General features: G+C 44.4%; 1 protein-coding gene across 1 annotated transcript in view; it reads left to right on the top strand.

The window, feature by feature from the left end:
* Positions 1-25,160, top strand: part of TMOD2 (tropomodulin 2) — a 150,130-nt gene that overhangs the window by 69,113 nt on the left and 55,857 nt on the right. Inside the window, exon 3 of the mRNA XM_040342684.1 lies at positions 5,038-5,194. Coding sequence (XP_040198618.1) covers positions 5,038-5,194 — 157 coding nt within the window. The remainder of the gene's footprint in view (positions 1-5,037; positions 5,195-25,160) is intronic.

The following is a 25,160-nucleotide window of genomic DNA, read 5'->3' as shown; positions in this document are numbered from 1 at the left end:
CCTTCCCTGGTGGTCCAGGGTGGGCTTCCCTGGTGGTCCAGTGTGGCGATCCGAGGGGGGGCTGTGCTGATAAATAATCAGCGCGAACCCCCCCTGTCAGGAGAGCCGCCGATCGGCTCTCCTCTACTCGCATCTGTCAGACGCGAGTGAGGAAGAGCCATCAACGGCTCTTCCTGTTTACATCGTGATCAGCCATGGTTGGACACGGCTGATCACGTGGTAAAGAGCCTCCGTGAGAGACTCTTTACCGAGATCGGCGTTGCGGGGTGTCAGACTGACACCCTGCAGCAACGATCGCCGCGATGCGCGCCCCCGGGGGCGCGCAGCGGCTCAGAATCCTGAGGACGTCATATGACGTCCAGTCAGGATTCTACAACCACTTTGCCGACGTCAATATGTCATTGGCGAGCGGCAAGTGGTTAAAGGCTTTCACGTACCTTTGCTATAAGGAAGAACTTCATACACAATTCAACCACTTCCATACCAGGCCAATTCTGGCACTCCTTTCTTACATGTAAAAATCATCATGTTTTGTTAGAAATGACTCAGAACCCCCCCCCCCCCCCCAACATTACAAAAACAATACAATGGAAAACAATACAAAACCCAATGGAATGATCTGTGTACCTCTGATTTTAGCACATTCAGAAGTCGATTGTCTGGTGATATCTATGAGTACACTCACTTAGCTCTTTTAATATAATGACAAGTTCTCTGCACTCGGTATGTATCCTGTATTTGGTGGGTGTAACTTCTTGCCCAGCTATGGTGCCAATATATAAACTTTATTACTCCACTGGGCTTTAATAAAATATGTGTTCCATAAACATGAGCTGCATTCTTTTTCTGCGGTGCAACTTAAATGCCAAAGACGCCAAATGTTGTAACTGGATTATATGGGAACTCTTATGGTTCGGAACACTTTTATTTCTATCCCATGGATTTCATTTTAAATATCTACAGTAAAAAATAATAAAGAAGTTACCTTAAAGTGGAGTTCCACCCAAAAATAGAACTTTCGCTTATCCAGGTTCGCCCTTCCCATTCCGGTGTCATTTGGCACCTTTCAGGGGGAGGGAGGAGCAGATGCCTGTATAATACAGGTATTTGCTCCCACTTCTGGCGATGGATCGCCGCAGAATCTGGCGATGGTCCCAGAAGACAGCAGGGACCAGTCAGGATGCGCAGTGCGACTCACGCATGCGCAGTAGGGAACCAGGCTGTGAAGCTGCAAGGCTTCACTTCCTGTTTCCATTACTGAAGATGCTGGCGACTCCACCCGAGATCCGAAGGACGGGTCGAGTGAGGACATCGCAGGCGCTATATTATCCTTTTACTATAAAGAAAATCTGATGCCTGGCATTGCTGCGACTGATATGTAACCTGTTTTATATCAATCGGCAATCGAATTTATCACATTCAAAAACTAATTTATTACAATGAATAAAATAACTTTAACCGCAACCTAACCCTTCCAAATCAGGAAGCCAGCTATGTGTTGCAAAATATCTCTACCCACACATGGAAAAACCAAATCTGATCTCTGATCAAAGGAAAGAGTAATAGATAACAAATGTCCATCTGCTTTTAAGAATCTTCTTGTTCTAAAGTATCAGAATCCTTCCTAGCCTTGTGTATGGAGATCTCATTTTGTCTTTATAACTGATTTTACAAAGAATAAACTTTCTATACAAATATAGCCATGGCAGTTATTTTTGTTTAAAGCAAAATTTAAACCCATTGATTTCATGGATTCAAAAAGCAATTACATTCCCAGCATGCTGGGGAAGCTAACTGTCACATTTGCTTGTGTTCTCAACCAAACTGTCAAATGGCTGGAGTCATTACTGATCACATGTGTAGCACCATTGCTGCTGCAGATCAAACAAAAGCTAAGATGACATCTTCTTTGGCTGAAAAGAATAGGGGGGTTTAGTTCGACTTTAATAGGGAACATAGCATTTCTGAAGTGACTTTTAACTGGGGAAGGCCATTGCTAGTGAACTGTCTCAGAGTGAGTTTGCTGTTTCATGTGTGTTTGCAGGTGTATCACTACCCCCAAAGGAGCTGCTGGTTTAGATTTGGGCCTGCACTCTGCCTGTCAACCCCCTCCCCCCTTTAATTTGGCTTGATCCCCCCCCCTTGGCACAAATGGACAACAATGTAATTGTGGACCCCGAATGGTTATAGGAATCCACAATGATACCACACAACAATAAATGCAGTCAAATATTGTTACCTTGGTGTTGTTCACCTGCCACACAGCTGCTACAGACAGAGTCCCACACAAGATATGGCTTAACCAGTGTTAAGATGTTTACTTGGCAAAGAAATAGAACAATGGTCAACGCAGGCCTCCTGTTGGATGGAAGGTGGCGTCCAGAGAGAGCGGGCTGAGACCGCCCTTGCCTTAAATAAGTCCTCCCATCAAGCTATGCATGGCGCATTGCACTTTGGTAGTACAGCGGCCTTGTGGGTAATGTAGTTTTAGTTCTACTCACAGCAAGAGAGTCTCTGTCTATGATACCACAATACCCATAGTGCTTTGTCCATAAATAACTGAACCAAACAAGCTTTAATACTCTTAGCATTTAACAAACATCAGAGGGAGCCAAAATTCTATTAAGCACAAATTGCGATCCATTAGTATGCTTGCAACAGTAATACCTTGCTACACACAGGCCCGTCGGAACCCGACAGGCAAACCAAGCAATTGCCTGGGGCCCCAAGCTAGCCAGGGGCCCTGAGCTGGCCAGGGGCCCCAGCAGGGAGGGTCCTTGCCGCACCGCTGATTCCTCCTGCAGTCCGGTCGGCCGTGTACCATAACCGCGCGGTACAGGAGAATCAGGTTCCTGTTCCCGGCCGGAATGACAGGAAGTGAACACACTGAGTGTTCACTTCCTTTTCAGTCCGGCCCTGGGAACAGCAAACTGAATCTCCTGTACCGCGCGGTTATGGTACACGGCCGACCGGACTGCAGGAGGAATCAGCGGTGCGGCAAGGGCCCTCCCTGCTGGGGCCCCTGGCCAGCTCGGGACTAGGAGAGAGATCCATGCACTGACAGGTGCCAAGACACAGATCACAGACTGCAGGTAACATTCTGTGTGCAGATCTATTATAGGACTGATAGGGGGAGGGGTGGGGGTTCTATCCTAGACATGTGCCTCTCATAAACACTGCTTTCCTTTCATGTCATATTTCTATCTGCCCAGTTCTCATTTCCTAATATGCTTGTTTATGGTCTCAGCATTTGTTTAGCTTGTGTTGCAATATTTCATGTTTATGATTTTATTGGGTTGTATGGAGGAAGATATTCTACTCCACATCCCAAAGATCAATGACTCGCCAGATCCATCACCTACCTACCTGTCCTGCCCTGTCCTGGGGGCTAATGTATTCTCTGTGTTATCATTAAATAACACCTTCAGTGTGTAAGCCGACAAACCCAAGCCCCCTCCCCCCCGCTTCTCAACTTGAAAAGTGATTTTTTTTTTGTTTGCTTGGGGCCCCCTAATTTCTTCAAACGGCCCTGGCTACACAGGCATGCTTTATGGAATGTTAAACGTGTTATGTAGACTATTTTTGCATGATATGGTATGAACATTGTAATAGTACCCCACGAAAACAAAAAATCTTCAGAACTGGTGTCTCCCTGTTCTTTGATAGTAGGCTATGGGAAGTGGACCCTCTGTTAAAGCTGAACTCCAGGATTAGCAAATATTGTTTAAATTAGGTTTCTTCATGGGTGCCTTGGCAAAATGCCTAAAGATTACCCAAAAATTGTATACACAAGCCAGCGTGTGGATGAAAGCTGCCTATTAGTTACACAAAGCCACAGGTTTTCATTGTGCACAATCACAACCTTCTAGCTGCCGGCGTCCTAATGACCAATGGCGTCATCAGTTGATAAAAAAGATGTCGGTCGCCTGCATAGCATCCTTGTTTGACCCTCCCCTGCCCCTCTCCATCAGCGGTGGGGTCACATTAGCTGAGTGTCAGAAACCATGAATCAGACCGAGACAGAAGTAAAGTCAAATCACACTTGTTTAATAATAAACAATCAGCCAAGCCAAATATCAGAGAGCCAGAGATATATGTAGTAGAACAGAAAGAAGGATCTGGAGCAAGAAGGAACGTCAGCCAAGCAAGTCTTCAACAGGAACGCAGGAGATCGTCTCTATGATGTTGACCAAGGCGAAGGCAGAGATCAACTGAGCTGGACAGCTTAAGTAGGCAGGACTGACGAGCCGAATCATCAACAGGTGAGTCACTGTGGAGAGATGGGAGCTGGCAATTAGCCGACAGCTGAGCGGCCAGCTCAGAGAAGGAAGGGCTGAGCCCAGCCCTGACACTGAGTGATGGATAAACATTGGAATACTAGTTCGTACCTGTTTGCAAAAGTGTATTTGCTTTGGAAGAATAAACCACCTCTAACTTTGGGTGCCCTACTTTGACTTGTGGATGTTGCTGCATTTTGTAAAACAATTAGAATAATGTTTACATTTTAGAACGTGGTGCCTCGAGACTGTCCACCATTTTTAAAGGGTGCCTTGACTGAAAAAAGTTGAGAAACACTGGTCTAAATACATGTCATGTGTATTCTTCCTTGAATCTTGGGGCGCTTTGTGTTTTTCTTCCAGATCTGTACAGTAATCCAGTGTGAAAAAGACCGGTCACTGCTGATCCATCACCTTGTGCAGAGTGACTGGTCTTGTCTCCTCCTGTAGTTTTTTTGTAGGCATCCTGTAATGGGTCGACCCGTTGGCTCCTTCCCATAGTTCATAGTTTTGTAGGATGTTTGGACTGTTATTCTCAGTGGCTATTGGCCAATATATTTTAATAAAAGTTTTGTGATTGGAGCTCAGCTTTAAAATGAATACAAGCTAGTAAGCGATTAGGAACTTATTACTTTATCCTCTAGAAATAACTATACTGTTATTATCTTTGTTTGACAGATTCAGGATATTGGGTAATTTAGGGTGATGTAATGCCTAGTTTTGAAGTGTTCATTGCTCTAATGGCTTTTTTTATTTTCAGAATGCCTTGTTACCTGCTGGATTCCGACAGAAAGACCAGACAACGAAGGAAGCTTCCGGAGGATTTGACAGAGAGCACCTACTGGATTATTTGCGCAAAGAAGCCATGGAGCACCAAGACAGGGAGGACGTTGTACCTTTTACTGGTGAAAAGAAAGGTAACTCTTACCTTGGTTAGGAGAGCCTACCCATGGACAATGAGTTTTAAAGAGTAACATTTTCAGCCTCTTACCTTGTCCACTGGGCTTTCCACAAAGAACATTCTTACCCTTCCAGTAAATCCAATGTTGTCCATTGTATACTGCAGCTTTGTTTCAGCATTCTGGGTCCCATACCCTCATCTGAAGTCATCAGGAGGCTGGCTGTCCCTTCTTAACCACTTAAGCCCCGGACCATTTGGCTGGTCAAAGACCAGAACATTTTTTGTGATTCGGCACTGTGTCGCTTTAACTGACAATTGCGCGGTCTTGCGACGTGGCTCCCAAACAAAATTGATGTCCTTTTTTCCCCACAAATAGAGCTTTCTTTTGGTGGTATTTAATCAACTCTGCGGTTTGAATTTTTTGCATTATAAACAAAAATAGAGCGACAATAAAAAAAAACAATATTCTTTACTTTTTGCTATATCCCCAAAAATATCTAAAAAACATTTTTTCCTCAGTTTAGGCCGATACGTATTCTACATATTTTTGGTAAAAAAATTGCAATAAGCATTCATTAATTGGTTTGCACAAAAGTTAAAGGGCAGAGATCTTCAAACTACGGCCCTCCAGCTGTTGCGGAACTACAAGTCCCATGAGGCATTGTAAAACTCTGACATTCACAGACATGACTAGGCATGATGGGAATTGTAGTGACAGAACAACTGGAGGGCCATAGTTTGAGGACCCCTGTTATAGGGGATAGTTTTATGGCATTTTTATTTATATTTTTATTTTTTCTAGTAATGGCGGCGATCATCGATTTTTATCGTGACTGCGATATTATGGCGGACACTTTTGATGCCATTTTGGGACCATTGTCATTGTTACAGAGATCAGTGCTATAAAAATGCACTGATTACTGTAAAAATGACACTGGCAGTGAAGGGGTTAAGTGTGTCCTAGTGAGTGCTTCTAACTGTGGGGGGGATGGGCTATGTGTGAAACGATACTGATCACTGCTCCTAATTACAGGGAGCTGTGATCAGTGTCCTGTCAATAGGAAGAATGAGGAAATGCTTGTTTACATCAGCATTTCCCCGTTCTTCCTCTCCATGAGACGATCGTGGGTACCCCAGCGGACATCGAGTCCACAGGACCCAGGACTCACGGAGCTTGCGGCGGTGCGTGCGCACCCACAATGTCGCAGCCTAAAGGGGACGTACAGTCCATCTGTCCAGCCGTACCATTGTGCCAACATATATAGTCGTGCGCTGGTCCTTAAGCGGTTAATTGTTGCAGCCGATCCAGTGATGACATGTCGCATGCACAGTTTGCTTCACATAGTCCCATAGGCGTGCGCAAGGGGTGTACCAGGTGTGCCTGGGCACACCCTTATCCTGGGAAAGGCAGCCTCTCAATTGTGAGCTCCCTGACAATCGAGGGCAGGTGACCACTATCCTTCATTGCCATCCCCCAGAACCTGGGCAGGAGTTGCGGCGGGGGGGGGGGGGCAAAATTTAGTGGAACCGATCTGTATTTTCCTCCTGCAGCAGCTGAAAGTAGGCTTCTCCTCCTCTCCCCCTTGCTGATATTTCAACTGCCAGAGGAGGAAAATACAGGAGATCGATACCAATATATGCCACCCCTCCTGTCCCTCTTTCTGCTGCCCGGGTCCCCATTGTTTTAGGATGGAGAGTGGGGAAGAGGCTGGTAAATGTCACACACACACATGTGTTGGAGCTTTAAGGTGCACACCCTAATGCAATAGGCTGCGTACACCTATGCATAGTCCAGTGCATGCACAGTGTAGAGAAGACTGATTCAAAGCTCGGTATGTGTGACGTCATTATCCCAAGAGGCTTTGGGTGGGGGGGGGCGGTTATTTTATTCTCACCCAAATGAAAGAGCAGGAAATGTCGTCCCGTTCCTGCAACAAAGATTATTAATTAACCCCCCAAATGTTTGCCATGTATATGGATGATATGCTCTTATGCAGATGTGGTGGGTCACATAGTTTACTATTTGGACAGGCAGTTTTTCACTGGGCAGTCTGGTCTTCTCACCTGGGTTTAGCATTTGAATGTTTTTTTTTAACAGGAGAATGCTAAAGAGATAATATCATTTCATTACATAATGACTTGATATCAGGAATGCTGGAGCATTTGTAGTTGTTGTGCTGCAATGACCAGAACAGAAGGCTTATGGAGAAACAAACAAACAATCATCTGTTTGAAATGCTTCATATGATTGCTCTTCAGTGTGAAGTCTGTCCTCTCTCTGGCATGGTAAAATAGTGTACATTCTTGTCAGGTAAGCCAAGGATCTTTCCATGGTTCTGATATTTGCCAACTGCACTAGTGTGCAGGACATAAACTTTTCTTTCAAAATGTAATATTACCTTCGCTGGCACAGCATTGCCTTCCCACTGGGAAGCGTTACATCAGTTTTTATTTCTGAGTTTATGTGTTCATTTTAAAGCTGATGATTAACCCGGTACATTTTGTACAGGTTTGAGGCCAAAAAGAGTCTTTCAAGTTTTAGTAATGGTTCTGTACAAAGCCAGCAGCTTGCACTTACCTGGTCAGGGGCAGCCATCTATATAAAAGATACTCATACCAGTATCTTTTATATAGGAATGTGCATATTCACTCCTACTATTGCTTGCTTACAGAACTGAGGAGTGATGGAGGTGAGAGGGATTATGCAGGGCTGTCCAAACATAGGAACATAGAACAGTGAGGGCAGAAAAGAGTTGGCTGTTTTATATAAATATAAGATCTATGTTTGTCCCATTTGGATACATCCCATACATATAGATCTATGTTTGTCCCATATGGATAGATCCCATACATATAGATGTATGTTTGTTCCATATGGATAAATCCCATACATATAGATCTATGTTTGTCCCATATGGATAGATCCCATACATATAGATCTATGTTTGTCCCATATGGATAGATCCCATACATATAGATCTATGTTTGTCCCATATGGATAGATCCCATACATATAGATGTATGTGTGTCCCATATGGATAGATCCCATACATATAGATGTATGTGTGTCCCATATGGATAGATCCCATACATATAGATCTATGTTTGTCCCATATGGATAGATCCCATACATATAGATGTATGTGTGTCCCATATGGATAGATCCCATACATATAGATCTATGTTTGTCCCATATGGATAGATCCCATACATATAGATGTATGTGTGTCCCATATGGATAGATCCCATACATATAGATCTATGTTTGTCCCATATGGATAGATCCCAAAAATATAGATATATGTTTGTCCCATATGGATGCATCCTATATATATATATATATATATATATATATATATATATATATATATATATATATCTCTATGTTTGTCCCATACATCTTTGAATCCACTTATTGTTAACTGACTCTCTACCTGGAAGTCTTTTCTAAGCATCATCTACTCGTTCTGAACATAGTAACTTCTAAGGCCCTGTACACACGATAGAACATGTCCGATGGGAGATTTTGGTCTGATGGCTGTACACACTATCAAACCGAAATCCCCGCAGACAGACAGCGCGGTGATGTGGCGCAGACGTTGACGCCGCCACGTCACCAAACCAGGAAGTAAAATACTTCCACGCATGCGTCGAATCCATTCGACGCATGCGGGAGATTTCTGTCCGCTGGTTAGGTGTACTAACCAGCGGACATGTCGGACGGACGAGTTTCCAGCAGACAAGTTTTAAAGCATGCTTTAAAACTTTTGTCTGCTGGAAACCTGTCTGCTAGGCCCTACACACGGTCGGATCTGTCCGCTGAAACTGGTCTGCGGACCAGTTTCAGCAGACATGTTCGGTCGTGTGTACAAGGCCTGAGGTTCGCTTTGAGCTTTTTCCTGATAGTTTGATGTCATGTTGTCATTTTCTTTTTTTCATGTTTTTTTTCATGTTTTTCATGTTTGAAAAACTGCCCTCCTGAACCTTATTCACACCCTTAAAGTCTAGGTTTTAACAAAAAATTAAAAAATCAGCACAAGGGCATTACTCTAATTCAGCGAGATGTGTCCCTTGTGCTGTTGTGTTCTGCTTTCACCAAAATCATTCTCCTCTAAGCCTCTACAAATGAAACCGGATATATGAATGAAAAGCAGGAGTGTGATTGAAAGGTCTGCTCCTTCATAGATCCTTCTTCATTCATAGAAGCTGTAGTGACCACGTTTTTGACTGGAGAAGTTTGGTGTAAAAGGTGGGCAAATATCAGGCACTTTAGATGAGTATTTATCACAGCCCCTTATTTCTCTTAATCCCTGGAGGGACAATCGGAAGAGGAAGATTTTGCTGAAAGGAGGACACCACAGCTCAAGGTAATATTTTACTTTATCAAATGATTCTTTTTTGCTAGGGCATTATTTTACGTTTAGAGTCATTGAACGTCAGTTTCCACTATTGTGCCCAATTTTCCGGCAATGCCAAATCATGTTTTTGCTACAAAAACCTCCAGGGATATCAACTCCATTGTACACCTTTGTATCATCAGCAAAAGCACACGCATACCTTACCCATTAAACCTTTTAGTGCTAGTTTACACTTCAAAACATGGCTTAGGACAAGCTCTCTGAATGCCAGGCAAAGCCCCTGTCACTAGATAAAATGCCAAGCTTAAAGTCCTGTTTACACCTTGCTTTTGCTTGGTGCTTCGATGAGGCTTCGATGAGGCTTCAGTGGGGCTTCGATGAGTCTTCAATGAGTCTTCAGTGGGGCTTCGATGAGTCTTCAGTGGGGCTTCGATGAGGCTTCAGTGGGGCTTTCGATGAGGCTTCAGTGGGGCTTCGATGAGTCTTCAGTGGGGCCTCGATGAGTCTTCAGTGGGGCCTCGATGAGTCTTCAGTGGGGCCTCGATGAGTCTTCAGTGGGGCCTCGATGAATCTTCAGTGGGGCCTCGATGAATCTTCAGTGGGGCCTCGATGAGGCTTCGGTGGGGCTTCAATGAGGCTTTGGTGGAGCTTTGATGGGGCTTCGATGAGGCTTCGGTTGGGCTTCAAGCAAGCTTTGCAATAGACTTCTATGGAGGCTTTAAATATGCTTTGAAGCACCACTAAAGCAAAGCAAAAGCAAGGTGTAAACAGGACTGTTATCTAATCCTTTTTTTAGTGACAGGAGCTTTGACTGGCGTTCAGAGAGCTTTAACAAAGCCTGTTCAAAGCCTTGTTTTGAAGCAAGTGTAGACTAGCCGTTAATGTGTGTTGATGCCGAAGCAAGTGTTGAATGAGCCCTTAGTTATATCACTTACAAACAGATTAAAAAGAACAGGACCTAGTATACTATTGACTAGTCTCCATTTACAAAGAACCTTTACTCCTTTCTTTTTTCTATAAATGTTTTTATTTATGAAGTAGTCTACATGTAGTTTGAACAGTGATTGTACAATGACTATTGGCAAAACAAAGCAAAAGTACAACGGAGAAGAACCCTTATTTATAACCACACTATCTATCCTAGCCAACTGGGTATTTACTGCACTATTCATGGTTTACCGGAGAATTTGGTGAAGTTTAAAAAAACAAAACAAACATACATACATACTCACTTACAGTACAGACCAAAAGTTTGGACACACCTTCTCATTCAAAGAGTTTTCTTTATTTTCATGACTATGAAAATTGTAGATTTACACTGAAGGCATCAAAACTATGAAGTAACACATGTGGAATTATACATAACAAAAAAGTGTTAAAACAACTGAAAATATATTTCATATTGTAGGTTCTTCAAAGTAGCCACCTTTTGCTTTGATTACTGCTTTGCACACTCTTGGCATTCTCTTGATGAGCTTCAAGAGGTAGTCACCTGGCGCAGCACCCCATCACTCTCCTTCTTGGTCCAATAGCCCTTAGCCCGGAGGTGTGTTTGGGGTCATTGTCCTGATGGATGGAATAGCATGCCGCTGCAAGATGCTGTGGTAGCCATGCTGGTTCAGTATGCCTTCAATGTTGAATAAATCCCCAACAGTGTCACCAGCAAAGCACCCTCACACCTCCTCCTCCATGCTTCACGGTGGGAACCAGGCATGTAGAGTCCATCCGTTCACCTTTTCTGCGTCGCACAAAGACACAGGGGTTGGAACCAAAGATCTCAAGTTTGGACTCATCAGACCAAATCACAGATTTCCAGTGGTCTAATGTCCATTCCTTGTGTTCTTTAGCCCAAACAAGTCTCTTCTGCTTGTTGCCTTTCTTTAGCAGTGGTTTCCTAGCAGATATTCTACCATGAAGGCCTGATTCTCACAGTCTCCTCTTACCAGTTCTCGAGATGTGTCTGCTGCAAAAGGTGACTACTTTGAAGAACCTAGAATATGAAATATATTTTCAGTTGTTTTACACTTTTTTGTTATGTATAATTCCACATGTGTTAATTCATAGTTTTGATGCCTTCAGTGTGAATCTACAATTTTCATAGTCATGAAAATAAAGAAAACTCTTTGAATGAGAAGGTGTGTCCAAACTTTTGGTCTGTACTGTATATGGCTGCAGCACTGGTCCCATGCTGAGGTTGTCCCACATCGGCTCTAAGCCTGAGAACTGAACAATCACATGAATGCTGATCACTCAGTTCTTTAGTCCTCTATGAGCAGAGAGTGATGATTGTCAGTCACTACTCTCTGCTTATCCGCTCCAGTCCTCACCAAAGCACTGGACTGTGGAGGGGGCGGGATTGGCTGGCTTATGCTGCGTACACACGATAAGTTAGTCTGATGAAAACGGTCTGATGGACTGTTTTCATCAGACCAAACCGATCGTGTGTGGGCTCCATCATTTATTTATCCATAGGTTAAAAAAATAGTAACTTGTTTTAAAATTATCTGATGGATAAAAAACCTATAGAAAAAAACGATCGTCTGTAGGTACGTCCATCGGTTAAAAATCCATGCATGCTCAGAATCAAGTCGACGCATGCTTGGAAGCATTGGACTTCATTTTTTTCAGTACGTCGTTGTGTTTTACGTCACCGCGTTCTGACACAATCGTTTTTTTTAACAGATGGTGTGTAGGCACGACTGATCATCAGTCAGCTTCATCGGATAACTGATGGAAAAATCCATCAGACCGTTTTCATCAGACTAACCTATCGTGTGTACAGGGCATAAGGCTCTCAACAGTCCGCCAAAAGGCTGAGCCATCTGCTGGTCAGGCATCTGGCTGAGGCCCGACATTATTGTCAGTATACATCCAGAGACTGGAGCAGCTCTGTGATCTCAGCCGACAGCAGACTTTAGTGCAAAAGTAAGTGCACTATTGTGGCCCACATGAGAAGTATTACCAAAAAAGCATATTTCTCTTTTGAGACCTAGGGGCATATTCTTAAAGATCTGAGGCGGCGGAACGTATGTCCTTTACGTTACGCCGCCGCAAGTTTAAGTGGCAAGTGCCTGATTCCCAAACCACTTACCTGTAAACTTCCGGCAGCATCGCATAAAGTCCACCCGCGCAAGCCCTCCTAATTCAAATGATCCTGGTAGGGGGCGTGGATCATTTAAATTAGGCGCGCTCCTGCGCCGATCGTAATGCGCATGCTCCGTCGGGTAAATTACCCGACGTGCATTGCGCTAAATGACGTCTCACGGACGTCATTTGTTTTGACTGTAACGTAAATGGCGTCCAGCGCCATTCACGGACGACTTACGCAAACAACGTTAAATTTTCAAATTTCGACGCGGGATCGACGGCCATACTTAACATTGAGTACGCCACCTAGGGGGGCATGTTTATCTTTACGCCGCGTATCGCTTACGGAAACGACGTTAAAACACTACGGCGGGCAAGCGTACGTTAGAGAATCGGCGTGACTAGTCATTTGCATATTCTACGCTGACCGCCACCTAGCGGTTAGCGTAAATATTGCAGCCTAAGATACAACGGCACAGGCCGTCGTATCTTAGGCATGTTTAAGTGTATCTCAGTTTGAGAATACACTTAAACATAGGATCAATTATTTGAGAATATGGCCCCTAGTTTGTAAAAAAAAAATGTATTATATCATTATATGGGATTGTATTAGAAGCTTTGCTGAAATCAATCTAAAGTGCCACCATGCTAACCCTCCTGTGTCCTGCAATATACTGTACTGTAGTGTAGGATAGACTTCTTTTAGTTGTCTGTTTGCATCTTTTCTTGAAGGAGAATGTTTTTCCTTATAGAAAAGAGTAGAGGTGTTAAACACAGCTGTCAGAATCACAAATGTAATTTCACAGTCGTGTTTTATTTTCTTTCCTACTTGTCTGCAATATGAAACATGTAATTAAAACCAGCTTTTTTCATATCACCAATAATTACTGTATTTAGTTTGCATTTGTATGTCGTATGTTTACAATGTATTTAATTGTAGTAATTACTAAAATGATATTCTCCAACGGGTATGGTCTGTACTTTATCACAATAGCTCTGGGGTCCATAATGGCATACTGGCATTGAGACGCACAGAGCAATAGGTTATAGATAGAATAGGGTTAAATGAGTAAAGGCAAATAGGCTGCTCACTTCACAAGGTTAATTCCCCAAGAGCTTAAAGTGGATGTAAACAATGTACAGTATAAGATTTCCTATCATCTGTGCCCAGTCTTGCCACACAGAGTTATTCCAGCTCTGAGCAATCCTCTTTTATTGTTCAGTGAAATAAAACGGATTTACAGAGAAAAACATTAGTCCGTTCCGCCCCCTTGCTGTGAATGACAGGTTATTTACATATCTCATGCACTAGCCTGGAGACAGGCATTATTTTTTAATTCCCACCCCCACTCCTTTTCTGAAGTCATGTGGTTACTTTTCTGGATTTTGACGGGATGTTAGTGATCATAGCAGAATTTAGTGTAAGGAATACACAGGAAAAAATGCATGTTGACAAGGGGAGTGTAGAGGAGGGCAGGGAGTCTACTGACATCACGACTCCACCCACTGAGCTCCAGACAACAGACCCACCCACAGAATCTGCCGTTTTTCAGTTCTTATAACAGACAGAGGGGAGACATTTGACAGGTAAGGATACATGCAGGAGACATATATATCCTTATAGATCAGCACTAGTTTAGAAAGGATGAGAGTGGGTTTACATCCACTTTAATGAGTGAAGTAAAGCTCTGATGCCTTCCATCATCCAATCACGTGCAAGAAAAAATTATCTTTTTTTTTTCTTTCCTTGCATGATTGGGCATACTTTGCAAAGTGAAATTTCACTTCAAATTTACTAAGCTCTGGAACAAAATTTCCGTGCAAAATGAACAGCCTATACAGCAGAGATGGTGAACCTTGGCACCCCAGATGTTTTGAAGCTACATTTCCCATGATGCTCAGCTACACTGCAGAGTGCATGAGCATCATGGGAAACATAGTTCCAAAACATCTGCGGTGCCAAGGTTCACCATCACTGCCATACAGTATGGCCCGGATTCACAAACAGCGGCGCACATTTATGCCGACGTAGCGTATGTCCTTTACGCTATGCCGACGCAGCGCAGAGAGGCAAGCACTGAATTCACAAAGCCAGTGCTGCCAAAACTGCGCTGGGTTTCCTAGGCGTAAGCCGGCGTATGTGAAAGTGGGCATAAGCCATGCAAATGAGGCGTGACCCCATGCAAATGATGGGCCGAGCACCAGTGCGCATGCTCAGAATCACGTCGGAACTACTCCCTAAGATACGCCGTATCACTGCCTACGGCGTGAACGTAACCTACGCCTAGTCATATTCACGTCCTACGTAAACTACGTAAAATATGTCGGCTTGTGTTCCCTGGTGCAGCCCTTTGCATGGATGCTGCTGAGTTACACCTCCTTTATGGGGCATAATTTTACGCCGGACGTATGACTTTCCGCGCACTGCGTCGGGCGCACGTACGTTCGTGAATCGGCGTATCTCCCTCATTTGCATATGTGAATAGAAAATCATAGGGAGCGCCAAATGCGTCCAGCGTAAATATGCGCCCACTCTACGCCGGCGTAGGCAAGTTACGTCGGTCGGATGAAGCCTGTTTTTAGGCGTATCTTAGTTTGTGGGCACGGCGCATAGATACGACGGCGCATATTTGCACTTACGTGGCGTATTTGGGGATACGTCGAGGAAATAGAGAACTTGCTCTTTTTTTGGCTCGTCGAGTTTCTCGACAGTTTCCTCGACGAAAATGTACACACGACCGGTTTCCTCGGCAAAAAAATATCTCCCAGCAAGTTTCTTGTTGGTTTTTGCAGAGAAACTCGATCGTGTGTACGAGGCCTCAGTCTATTGATACAAACAGCAAGGCTTGGCACTGGCTGTATCAATAGATGAAGACATAGAATGCATTAAGGTAAAAAATCTTCTCCCTTTAGAACCACTTTGCATTGATAAACAGATCATTATAATGATGGGGATAACCTTTTGCTGTCATGATCACTCCACCACTAAGCCCTCTGTGATTTTTTTTACGGCTTGTATAGATGGACAAATTCAGCACGCTTTAACCACTTGCCAACCAGACGCCGCCGGCTACCGGTGACCCGTGATGGCTCTACAGAGAGCCAGAATGGGATCTGTCAATGTAAACCAGGGGTGCCCAACCAGTGGCCCGGGGGCCACATGTGGCCCTGCGGAGCCCTCTGATGTGGCCCGCGACCTCCTGCTCTGGGATGGAATAAGATAGAATTCTGTTATTAAAGGTAAGTTTATTACTAAAATCGGTGTATATATGGGTATATCTGTTCTGCAGGGGTTACTGGGCTGCTTTCAAACTGATCCACAGGCACAGAGAAGTGCACCTGTGGGTTACCTGCACTGAGCCATAGACTTTTATTACCTGCGAGTTTGGTGTGCTGAGAGTAGAGTAGGTGGGCTCTATAGAGCCGAGTGGGCTGCCATCCACCTGCTCTGCTCATTGTGGCCCACAACCGGTTACCAAGTCGCTTAAGTGTCCCTTGCTCTTCAAAAGGTTGGGCACCCCTGATGTAAACAAACAGATCCCCTTTCTGTCAGGGAAGTACAGAGTGATTGTCTGTTCCTAGTGATCAGGAACAGCGATCTCTCTGTACTACCAGCCAATCCCCTCCCCCACAGTTAGAAACACCTCCCAGGAAACACATTTAAGCCCTTGATCGCCCTATAATGTTAACCCCTTCGCTGTCAGTGTCATTTATACAGTAATCGGTGCATTTTTATAGTACTGATCACTGTATAAATGTCACTGGTCCCAAAAAAGTGTCAAAAGTGTCACTGCAATGTCGCAGTCCCGCTAAAAATTGCTGATCACCGTTATTACTAGTAAAAAATTTAATATACATAATAATAATGGCATGAATCTATCCCCTATTTTGTAAATGCTATAGCTTTTGCACAAACCAATCAATATGCACTTATTGCAATTTTTTTTACCAAAAATATGTATAATACATATTGGCCTAAACTCATACACTGTAGTCATAAAGTGATGGACATGGTCAGCAACAATACCCGAGTAGGCCATGGCGTTTAAACGATGCTCAACTTGTACTTAGGGGGCCAAAGTGTGAAAAGAATTATCCTGCACACCATTAAACCACCACCAGCCTGAACTGTTGATACAAGGCAGGACAGATCCATGCTTTAAATGTGTTTATGCCAAATTCTGACCCTACCATCTGAATCTCCCAGCTGAAATCGAGACTCATCAGACCAGGCAACGTTCTTCCAATATTCTAATGCCCAATTTTGGTGAGCCTGTGCGATTTGTAGCCTCGGTTTCCTGTTCTTAGCTGACAGGAGTGGTCTTCTGCTGCTGTAGACCATCTGCTTCAAGGTTCGATGTGTTGTGCTTTCAGAGATGGTATTTTGCATATCTTGGTTGTAACAAGTGGTTATTTGAGTTACTGTTGTCTTTCAATAATCTCAAACCAGTCTGCCCATTCTGCTCTGACCTCAACAAGGCATTTTCCTTCACACAACTGCCGCTCACTGGATATTTTCTCTTTTTCGGATCATTCTCTTTAAACCCTAGAGATGGTTGTGTGTGAAAATCCCAGCAGATCAACAGTTTTTAACATACTCAAACCAGCCCGTCTGGCACCAACAACCATGCCATGTTTAAAGTCACTTAAATCACCTTTCTTCCCCATTCTGATGTTTGGTTGAACTTCAGTAAGTCGTCTTCACCACATCTCAATGTCTAAATGCATTGAGTTGATGCCCTGTGATTGGGTGGTTAGCAACTTGTGTTACCAAGCAATTGAACAGGTGTAATAAAGTGGACGTGAGTGTATATTAACTTTATGCTACAAATCAGCCTATAGACTCCATGCCATAAGTATACATTGGGAATTTCCCTCAAACCACTAAGCAGAATGAATAGACCACCTCTGTCATTTATATTGTTTGTCTTACTCACCCCTCCGTCTTTCTATAAGGCCTCGTACAGACGAGCGGACCTGTCCGATGAAAACGGTCCACGGACCGTTTTCATCGGACATGTCCGCTCGGAGATTTTGGTCTGATGGTTGTACACACCATCAGACCAAATTCCCCGCGGACAGAATAAGCGGTGACGTGGCGGCGACGTGACGGCGACGATGACGTGGCGACGTGCGCAAACCCGAAAGTTAAATGCTTCCATGCATGCGTCGAATCACTTCGACGCCATGCGCGGGTTCTCGGGCCAGCGGACATGTCCGATGAGTCATACTGAATGAATGAATGAATGAAAAACTTATAAAGCGCGGCGCATGCGAACTGAATCGCTTCTGGGCGCTAGTTGTTCGTGTCTCATGACATCAAAAGAGCAGAGTTTTGATCTGTCTTCTGAAAGTCAGGTGGTTTTCCTCCAACCGAATGCTGGTTGGTAAAGCGTTCCATAGTCTAGGACCCTGAAAAGCAAACCTTCTTTCTCCTTTGGACTTGTATTTGGTTTTTGGTACCCTGACCAGATTTTGGTCGCTGGATCGCAGAACGTGATTAGAATTGTGAGGTTCTATCTTGTCGCAAAGATATTGCGGAGCCTTCCTATGGATGCACTTATGTGTCAGGCAGAGTGCTTTAAATGCAATTCTGTCTTTTACTGGCAGCCAGTGAAGGGTTCTCAGCGAAGGTGAGATTGAGTCCCATTTTTTTTTTCCCAGTCACCAGTCTGGCGGCCGTATTCTGAACGACTTGCAGACGGGAGATTTGGTACTTTGGGAGTCCGAGGTACAGGGCGTTAGCATAGTCCAGTCTGGAATTCACGATTGTTCCCACCACGACTGCTACGTCTTCTTTGGGGATAAATGGAATAAGTCTGCGTAGTAGGCGCAACAGATGGTGCGCTCCGCTGACTACTGACCCTATTTGTGCGTCCATTGTCATGAAGGCGTCGAAGATGACCCCGAGACTTTTGACTTTGGAGCTAGGGGTGATGATTTGGCCCAGAATGGGCGGGGGTGTCCAGGTAGTTGCCAGTTGACTCTTTCGGCTGGCGTGAAACATAAGGAGTTCTGTTTTTGAACTGTTGAGTTTAAGATAACTCTTAGTCATCCAGTTTTCTATCAAAGAGAGACATTTCTCTAAACTGGGATGATGATCCTTTTTGTTGCAGATGCGAAAATACAGTTGCGTATCGTCTGCATAAGAGTGATAGAGTAGTTCTTGGCTACTGATAATATCAAAGAGAGGGCGAAGATAGATGTTGAAAAGCACCGGTGACAGGGGGGATCCTTGGGGGACTCCACATGACACCGTGCGCTTTTCCGACGTGAAAGAACCCAATTTAACTGTTTGTGATCGGTTTTCAAGAAAGGAAGAAAACCATGGTAAATCACCTTCTGCGACTTCTGCTACCATGGCTAGTCGCATCAGTAACAGTTTGTGGTCTACCGTGTCAAAGGCTGCGCTTAGGTCCAGCAGAACCAGGAGACAAGATTCTCCTTCGTCTGCGGCCTCGAGGGCATCGTCCCATATTTTGAGTAAGGCCGTTTCTGTCCCGTGTCCGGGACGGAAGCCTGATTGTAATGGATCCAGTAGATTGTGGGTATCTAGATGCTGTTGCAGCTGTTGTACCACTACTTTCTCCATTATCTTGGAGAGAACATTTAGGCCTGTTATGGGACGGCGGTGAGTTGGGTCCTTGGGATCCAGGTTAGGTTTTTTCAAGATGGGCTGGATTGTGCCCTCTTTCAACAGGGATGGCACTGTGCCTTCCTTAAATGACTGGTTTATAAGCTGTGTGATGGGTGGTGCCAGGATGTCGGCACATTCCTTCAGCAGTTTGGTGGGGATGATATCATTGGGCGATGTGCTGTTCCGCAAAGCACCAATGATATTTTTTGTGGTATCGATGGAGATCGGTTCCAGAGTGAACTTTGTTGATTGTAGAGCGTTTCTATGGGTGTTTTGTGGTTAATTGACGGTGGGGTTGAGGGGGGTATTGTTTTGCAAGATGCTTTCCCGGATTCTTTCAATTTTGTTGATGAAGAAATCCGATAGTTCATTACAGAACTCTTGGGTGTCTGAGTTGGGGACTTCAAGACATCCTGGATTCATGGTCTGGGTGACCATCTTGAAGAGTTCGCGGGGGCGGTTTAGGGCGCTGTTAATCGCCATAGAAAAATTATGTTTCTTGGCTTTGAAGATTTCTTTATGATATCGTGTTGTTATTGCCTTGTAGATGATGAGGTTATCCTCTGCAGGGCTTCTTTTCCAGGCGGCTTCCGCCCTTCTGCGCTCTTGCTTCAGAAGCGACAGCTGGTTGTTGAACCAGCCAGACTTTCTTTTTCGGATGCAGGCTTTGCGTTTCGGTGCTACTAAATCGGCTGACTGTAGCAGGGCTGCGTTTATGGCATCCAGTGTATCTGCGGCTGTTTGATGTGGATGGATTGTTTTGATTCTGTTTCCCAAGGTAGATTTAAAGAGTTCCGAATGGAGCTTCTTCTGAGATCTAGCCCAGTGTATTGTCACCGGCTTGGGTGCTTTTATCACTGGGGGAATTTTGGAGATTATGAAATTGATTGCATGGTGGTCTGTCCATGGCAATGGTTCATTTTCTAAAATGCTTATTTTCAGATTTTGTCTGAAAATTAGGTCAAGTGTGTGACCTGAAGCATGTGTTGGCCCGCATATAAGTTGCTGTAGCCCTAATCCCTCCAGGTGATCGATGCAGGCGTCCGCAATGGGATCCTGTGCGCAGTTGGCCCACAGATTAAAGTCCCCGAGCAGCAAAAGGTGTTTGCTGTTAAGGGTATAAGTGGATATAAACTCCGTTAAAGATGGCAAAAACTGCGATTTTGGCCCAGGTGGCCTATAGCAGAGGAGAATGTGAACAGTCTCCTGGGGGGAAGTTTGAAGTTGAAGAGTAAGGGTTTCCATGAATGGAAGAGGATTTTGAAGGGCTGGCTTAGTGATTGTAATGTGATTCTTGTGGATCACCGCCAGGCCTCCTCCTCTTTGCCCTATTCTGTTTTCCGTTATAATGCAATAGTTTTCTGGCACCAATTCTCCGAGAATGGTGTTGCAGTCGTCTGAGAGACAGCTTTCTGTAATAAAGAGGCAGTCTAGATCGTTTTGTAGTAAGAAATCATGGATTTCTAATCGGTGTTTTACTGCCGATCTTGTGTTGATCAAAGCACATGATATGTGCTTGAGCTGGGTTAAATAGTTTACATTTTTGATGGTCGATCGTCGATCGAATCTCAAAAGTTGCTCTATTTTTAAGGCCTTTTTGGTGACGGCTGGTAATGCTGTTGCGAATTGTCTCAGACCCCGAATAGAGTCCGCAGAGTATCGCAGATTAGCCATTGTCGCCAGTCACATTGTCGTCAGTCTTTCCTAATTGCGGCGGCCGCGAATGAGGCCTGGTCTGGCGCGGATGCGGGAAGAGCCGCGAGACGCCGGACGTGATGGGTGGAAGACTGTCCAAGTGAGCCGTCACTCGTTGAGTCTTCTCTCCCCATCAGACATGTCCGACGGACATGGTTCAAGCGGGCATGTTTCTTAGCATGCTAAGAAACATTTGTCTGCTGGAAACCTGTTCGGTCGGCCGGAAAATTGTCCGGTCGGCCCTACACACGACCGAACATGTCGGCGGAAACTGGTCCGCGGACCAGTTTCAGCAGACATGTTCGGTCGTGTGTACGAGGCCTTAGAGTGTTGGCATTATATACAGGATACCTCCCATGTAATATGGCCTCCGGGTGTCTCCTGTAACCTTAATGGTGTAGAAAAATGCCTGCTAGTTAATAATTCTCTGCTTAATTATGGCATTTCCTGTTTTATTTTTAGTGCAAGATTTACAAAGACACAAAACATGGAGGTCTCAGGATGAGTTTATGTTTTTTGGCTTTCATTTATTAAAGCCAAAGACGTGAAATTACATATAAACCTGTCTAAATCCAAACATGAGCAATTAAAAATAATATTTAGTAAAGCAACATCCATTTAGAAAACGTTCCTTTTGGCCTCATCTCTTAGCTCTTAGTTTGTGAAATTGGAATTTAAAAGAATATAAAATTCCTCCCAGATGTATAAATACATATTAAGCCTGGCTCTTATCTAGTAAAGGAAGAACAGCTAAAAATAAACAAGAACACACAAACCTCATTTTTTTCCTAGAACTAGAGTCACTCAGTGGGCTGAGTTGGATGAACATGATGTGTCGTTAAAGGCTTTCTATGGTCGCAACATACAATTTAATTCTGTAATAACAATACAAACCATATTTATACCATTATAGGCTTGCTTACAAATTATTTAATGTTGTGAGTGCTGCCTGTCTGCTTCTCCTTTGTGGTTTACTTTCATATTCTAAGGACTATATATCCCATGGTACCTTACTGTGATTCCTGTACTAATGATCAATTTGATTTTGCTTTACACAGAATTAAATAGCTTTTGAATTTTTTTTTTTAACCACTTCAGCCCGGACCATTTTGCTGGTCAAAGACCAGGCCCCTTTTTGCGATTCGGCATTACATGCGACGTGGCACCCAAACAAAATTAACGTCCTTTTTTCCGCACAAATAGAGCTTTCTTTTGGTGGTATTTGATCACCTTTGCGGTTTATATTTTTTGCGCTATAAACAAAAATAGAGCGACAATTTAGAAAAAAATTTAATATTTTTTACTTTTTGCTATAATAAATTTCCCCCAAAAATATATAAAAAAACATATTTTCCTTAATTTAGGCCAATACACATTCTTCTACATATTTTTGGTAAAAAAATCACAATAAGCGTATATTGATTAGTTTGCACAAAAGTTATAGGGCCAGATTCTCAAAAGAGATACGACGATGTATCTCAAGATACACCGTCGTATCTCTGTTTTTGGCCCCGGGTATCTATGCGTCTGATTCCTAGAATCATTTACGCATAGATACGGTAGAAATCCGACAGGTGTAAGTCACTTACACCGTCGGATCTTAGATGTAATTCCACGCTGGCCGCTAGATTGCGTTTACTACGATTTCTCATTTGTCTATGCAAATGAGCCTGATACACTGATTCCCGAACGTTTTTGCGCCGCCTCGTCGTCGTTTACGTTGTTTCCGTAAGTGTAAGGTTACCCCTGCTATATGAGGGGTAACCTTACGTCAGTCCGCCGTATGCCATGTTAAGTATGGCGTCGGGTCAGCGTCGTCTTTTTCCGTCGTTTACGTAGTTTTACTAAGTCGTTCGCGAATAGGACTTTACGTCAACGACGTTCACGCCGGCTTCATTGACGTTTTCCGTTGTGAGCTGGAGCATGCGCACTGGGCTATTTTTACAGCCGGCGCATGCGCAGTTCGATCGGCGCGGGGGCGCGCTTAATTTCAATACAAGCCGCCCCCTTTGAATTACGCGGCCATACGCCGAGCCATTTACACTACGCCGCCGCAAATTACGGAGCAAGTGCTTGGAGAATACGGCACTTGCTCCAGTAAGTTGTGGCGGTGTAGTGTAAATGGCTTACACTACGCCGCCGCGGATTCTATGTGAATCTGGCCCATAGCGTCTACATAATAGGGGATAGAATTAAAAATTATTTTTATTATTATTATTTTTTTTACTAGTAATGGCAGCGATTTTTATCGTGACTGCGACTTTATGGCGGACACATCGGACACTTTTAACACATTTTTGGGACCATTGTAATTTTTACAGCGATCAGTGCTATAAAAATGCACGGATTTCTGTGAAAATGACACTGGCAGTGAAGGGGTTAAGTGTGCCCTAGAGGTGTGTTCTAACTGTAGGGGGGATGGGCTGTGTGTGACACGACAGTGATCACTGCTCCCGATTACAGGAAGCTGTGTACATTGTCCTGTCACTAGGAAGACTGGAGAAATGCTTGTTTACATAAGCATTTCCCCTTCTTCCTCACCGCGACACGATCGCGGGTATGCCCGTGGCCATTGAGTCTGTGGGACCCGCGGTCGGAGTCACGGAGCTTGTGGCGGGCGGGCATGTCTTTCTGCCTGTCCGTGCCATGCTGTTGACATATATGGTCGTTCGTTGGTCGGCAAGCAGATAAATACACCCCATAGTAAGTCATGGATTATAATTATAAATGTGGCCTTTATGTGTTCTTAATGCATACACAGGATACAAGTATTATCCTTCTTTTAAGTCAGAGCTTAGGCTCTTCTCTGCCGTATTCCACAATAGAGAATAGACGCGGAAGCTCTGACTACAAGGACATCATGCTGCCATACGGAAAAAAGTTAATGGTATATCATACCTCCCAACTTTCTGAGATGGGAATGAGGGACACCTATCAGCAAAAGTATGTAGGCATAGGACACACCCCTTACCACGCCCCCTTAAAGGAGAATTAAGATTGGTTAAACCCACAAGTGCTTTTTTTACCACTACTATTTCTTTATATTGGCTTTCGGAATTTACAAATGCAGCAATTTAGAAATCAGATGAAAGGTTTAGCACTGGGAAACACTTTTTGATAGATAAAAAGTGCATTTTATATACATCTATATAGATCAGACCAAAATGAGGGACAAATGAGGAGAATGAGGGACAGAGGGACACTGCTCCAAATCAGGGACAGTCCCTCTAAATCAGGGACAGTTGGGAGGTATGGTATATACCTGTCAGGGTCATAGCAGTAGAGAGGCTCCCAGCAATCAGCTGGAAACGTAGAAGGCCACAAGAAGGACACAAGGTCACCCTGGATAATGACGTGGTTTTCACCAGTGCTCCTGGTGGTGGAAATGGGTTTTTGCTGCGTTAGCACCAGGTTACAGTCCTCAGGATCACCCCACCAGGAGGTGAGCACACCTTCTCCAGCTCTGCAGCTCTCATTGGCCCTCTAATGACTCACCCCCCCTCCCTTCCTGGCAAACTGAGTGAGAGAGCTGTGCATGATGTCATAAGTCTCCGCTTTAAGGGTTCTTTCACACGGAGCGGACCTTTTCCGGGTCCGCTCCGTGTGTCTCCGTCGGCTCAGCGGGGATCCCCGCTCAGCTGTCGGCGGATAGGGCGGTCCCCGCACACAGTGCAGGGACCACCCTGTCTCTGCTCCGCTGTCCCCTATGGGGAACCGGATGCGGACGGACCGTCTGTCCGTCTGCATCAGTTCCGCTCCGCCGAACGGAAGAAAAATAGGGTTTCTTCCGTTCGGAAAAGCGGATCCCGACTGACGCGGACGCTAGCGGATGCTCCATCCGCTAACGGACGCGTTCCCATAGGGATTCATTACAAGTCCGTTAACGGACTTGTAATGAGCGGACGAACGGTCCGCTAGTGTGAAAGGACCCTTAATTAGAAGTTGATGGGAGGAGCAAAGGGTTCAAGGTTCAGGAGAAACAAGACACAAGGCAAGGTTGTCTAAGGAGGCAGGCAGGGAGCTGTCCAGTATTCCTGGGGCACAGCAAGAAGTGCTACTGCCGGATGCAGCAGAGGTTGTGGGTTCAGATCCCAGTCCTGACAGTACCAGATTTTCATCTAACAATGCCTGTCCTCACATTGTACATTTTCATGATGATAAATGTTCACTTTAAAAACAATATAACCACAGCATCCTGCAATCTG

This window comes from Rana temporaria, chromosome 3, assembly GCF_905171775.1.
Source record: "Rana temporaria chromosome 3, aRanTem1.1, whole genome shotgun sequence".
Classification (NCBI taxonomy): domain Eukaryota; kingdom Metazoa; phylum Chordata; class Amphibia; order Anura; family Ranidae; genus Rana; species Rana temporaria.
The sequence above is the reverse complement of the archived record's forward strand: the minus strand, read 5'-3'. Positions and strand labels throughout refer to the sequence as shown.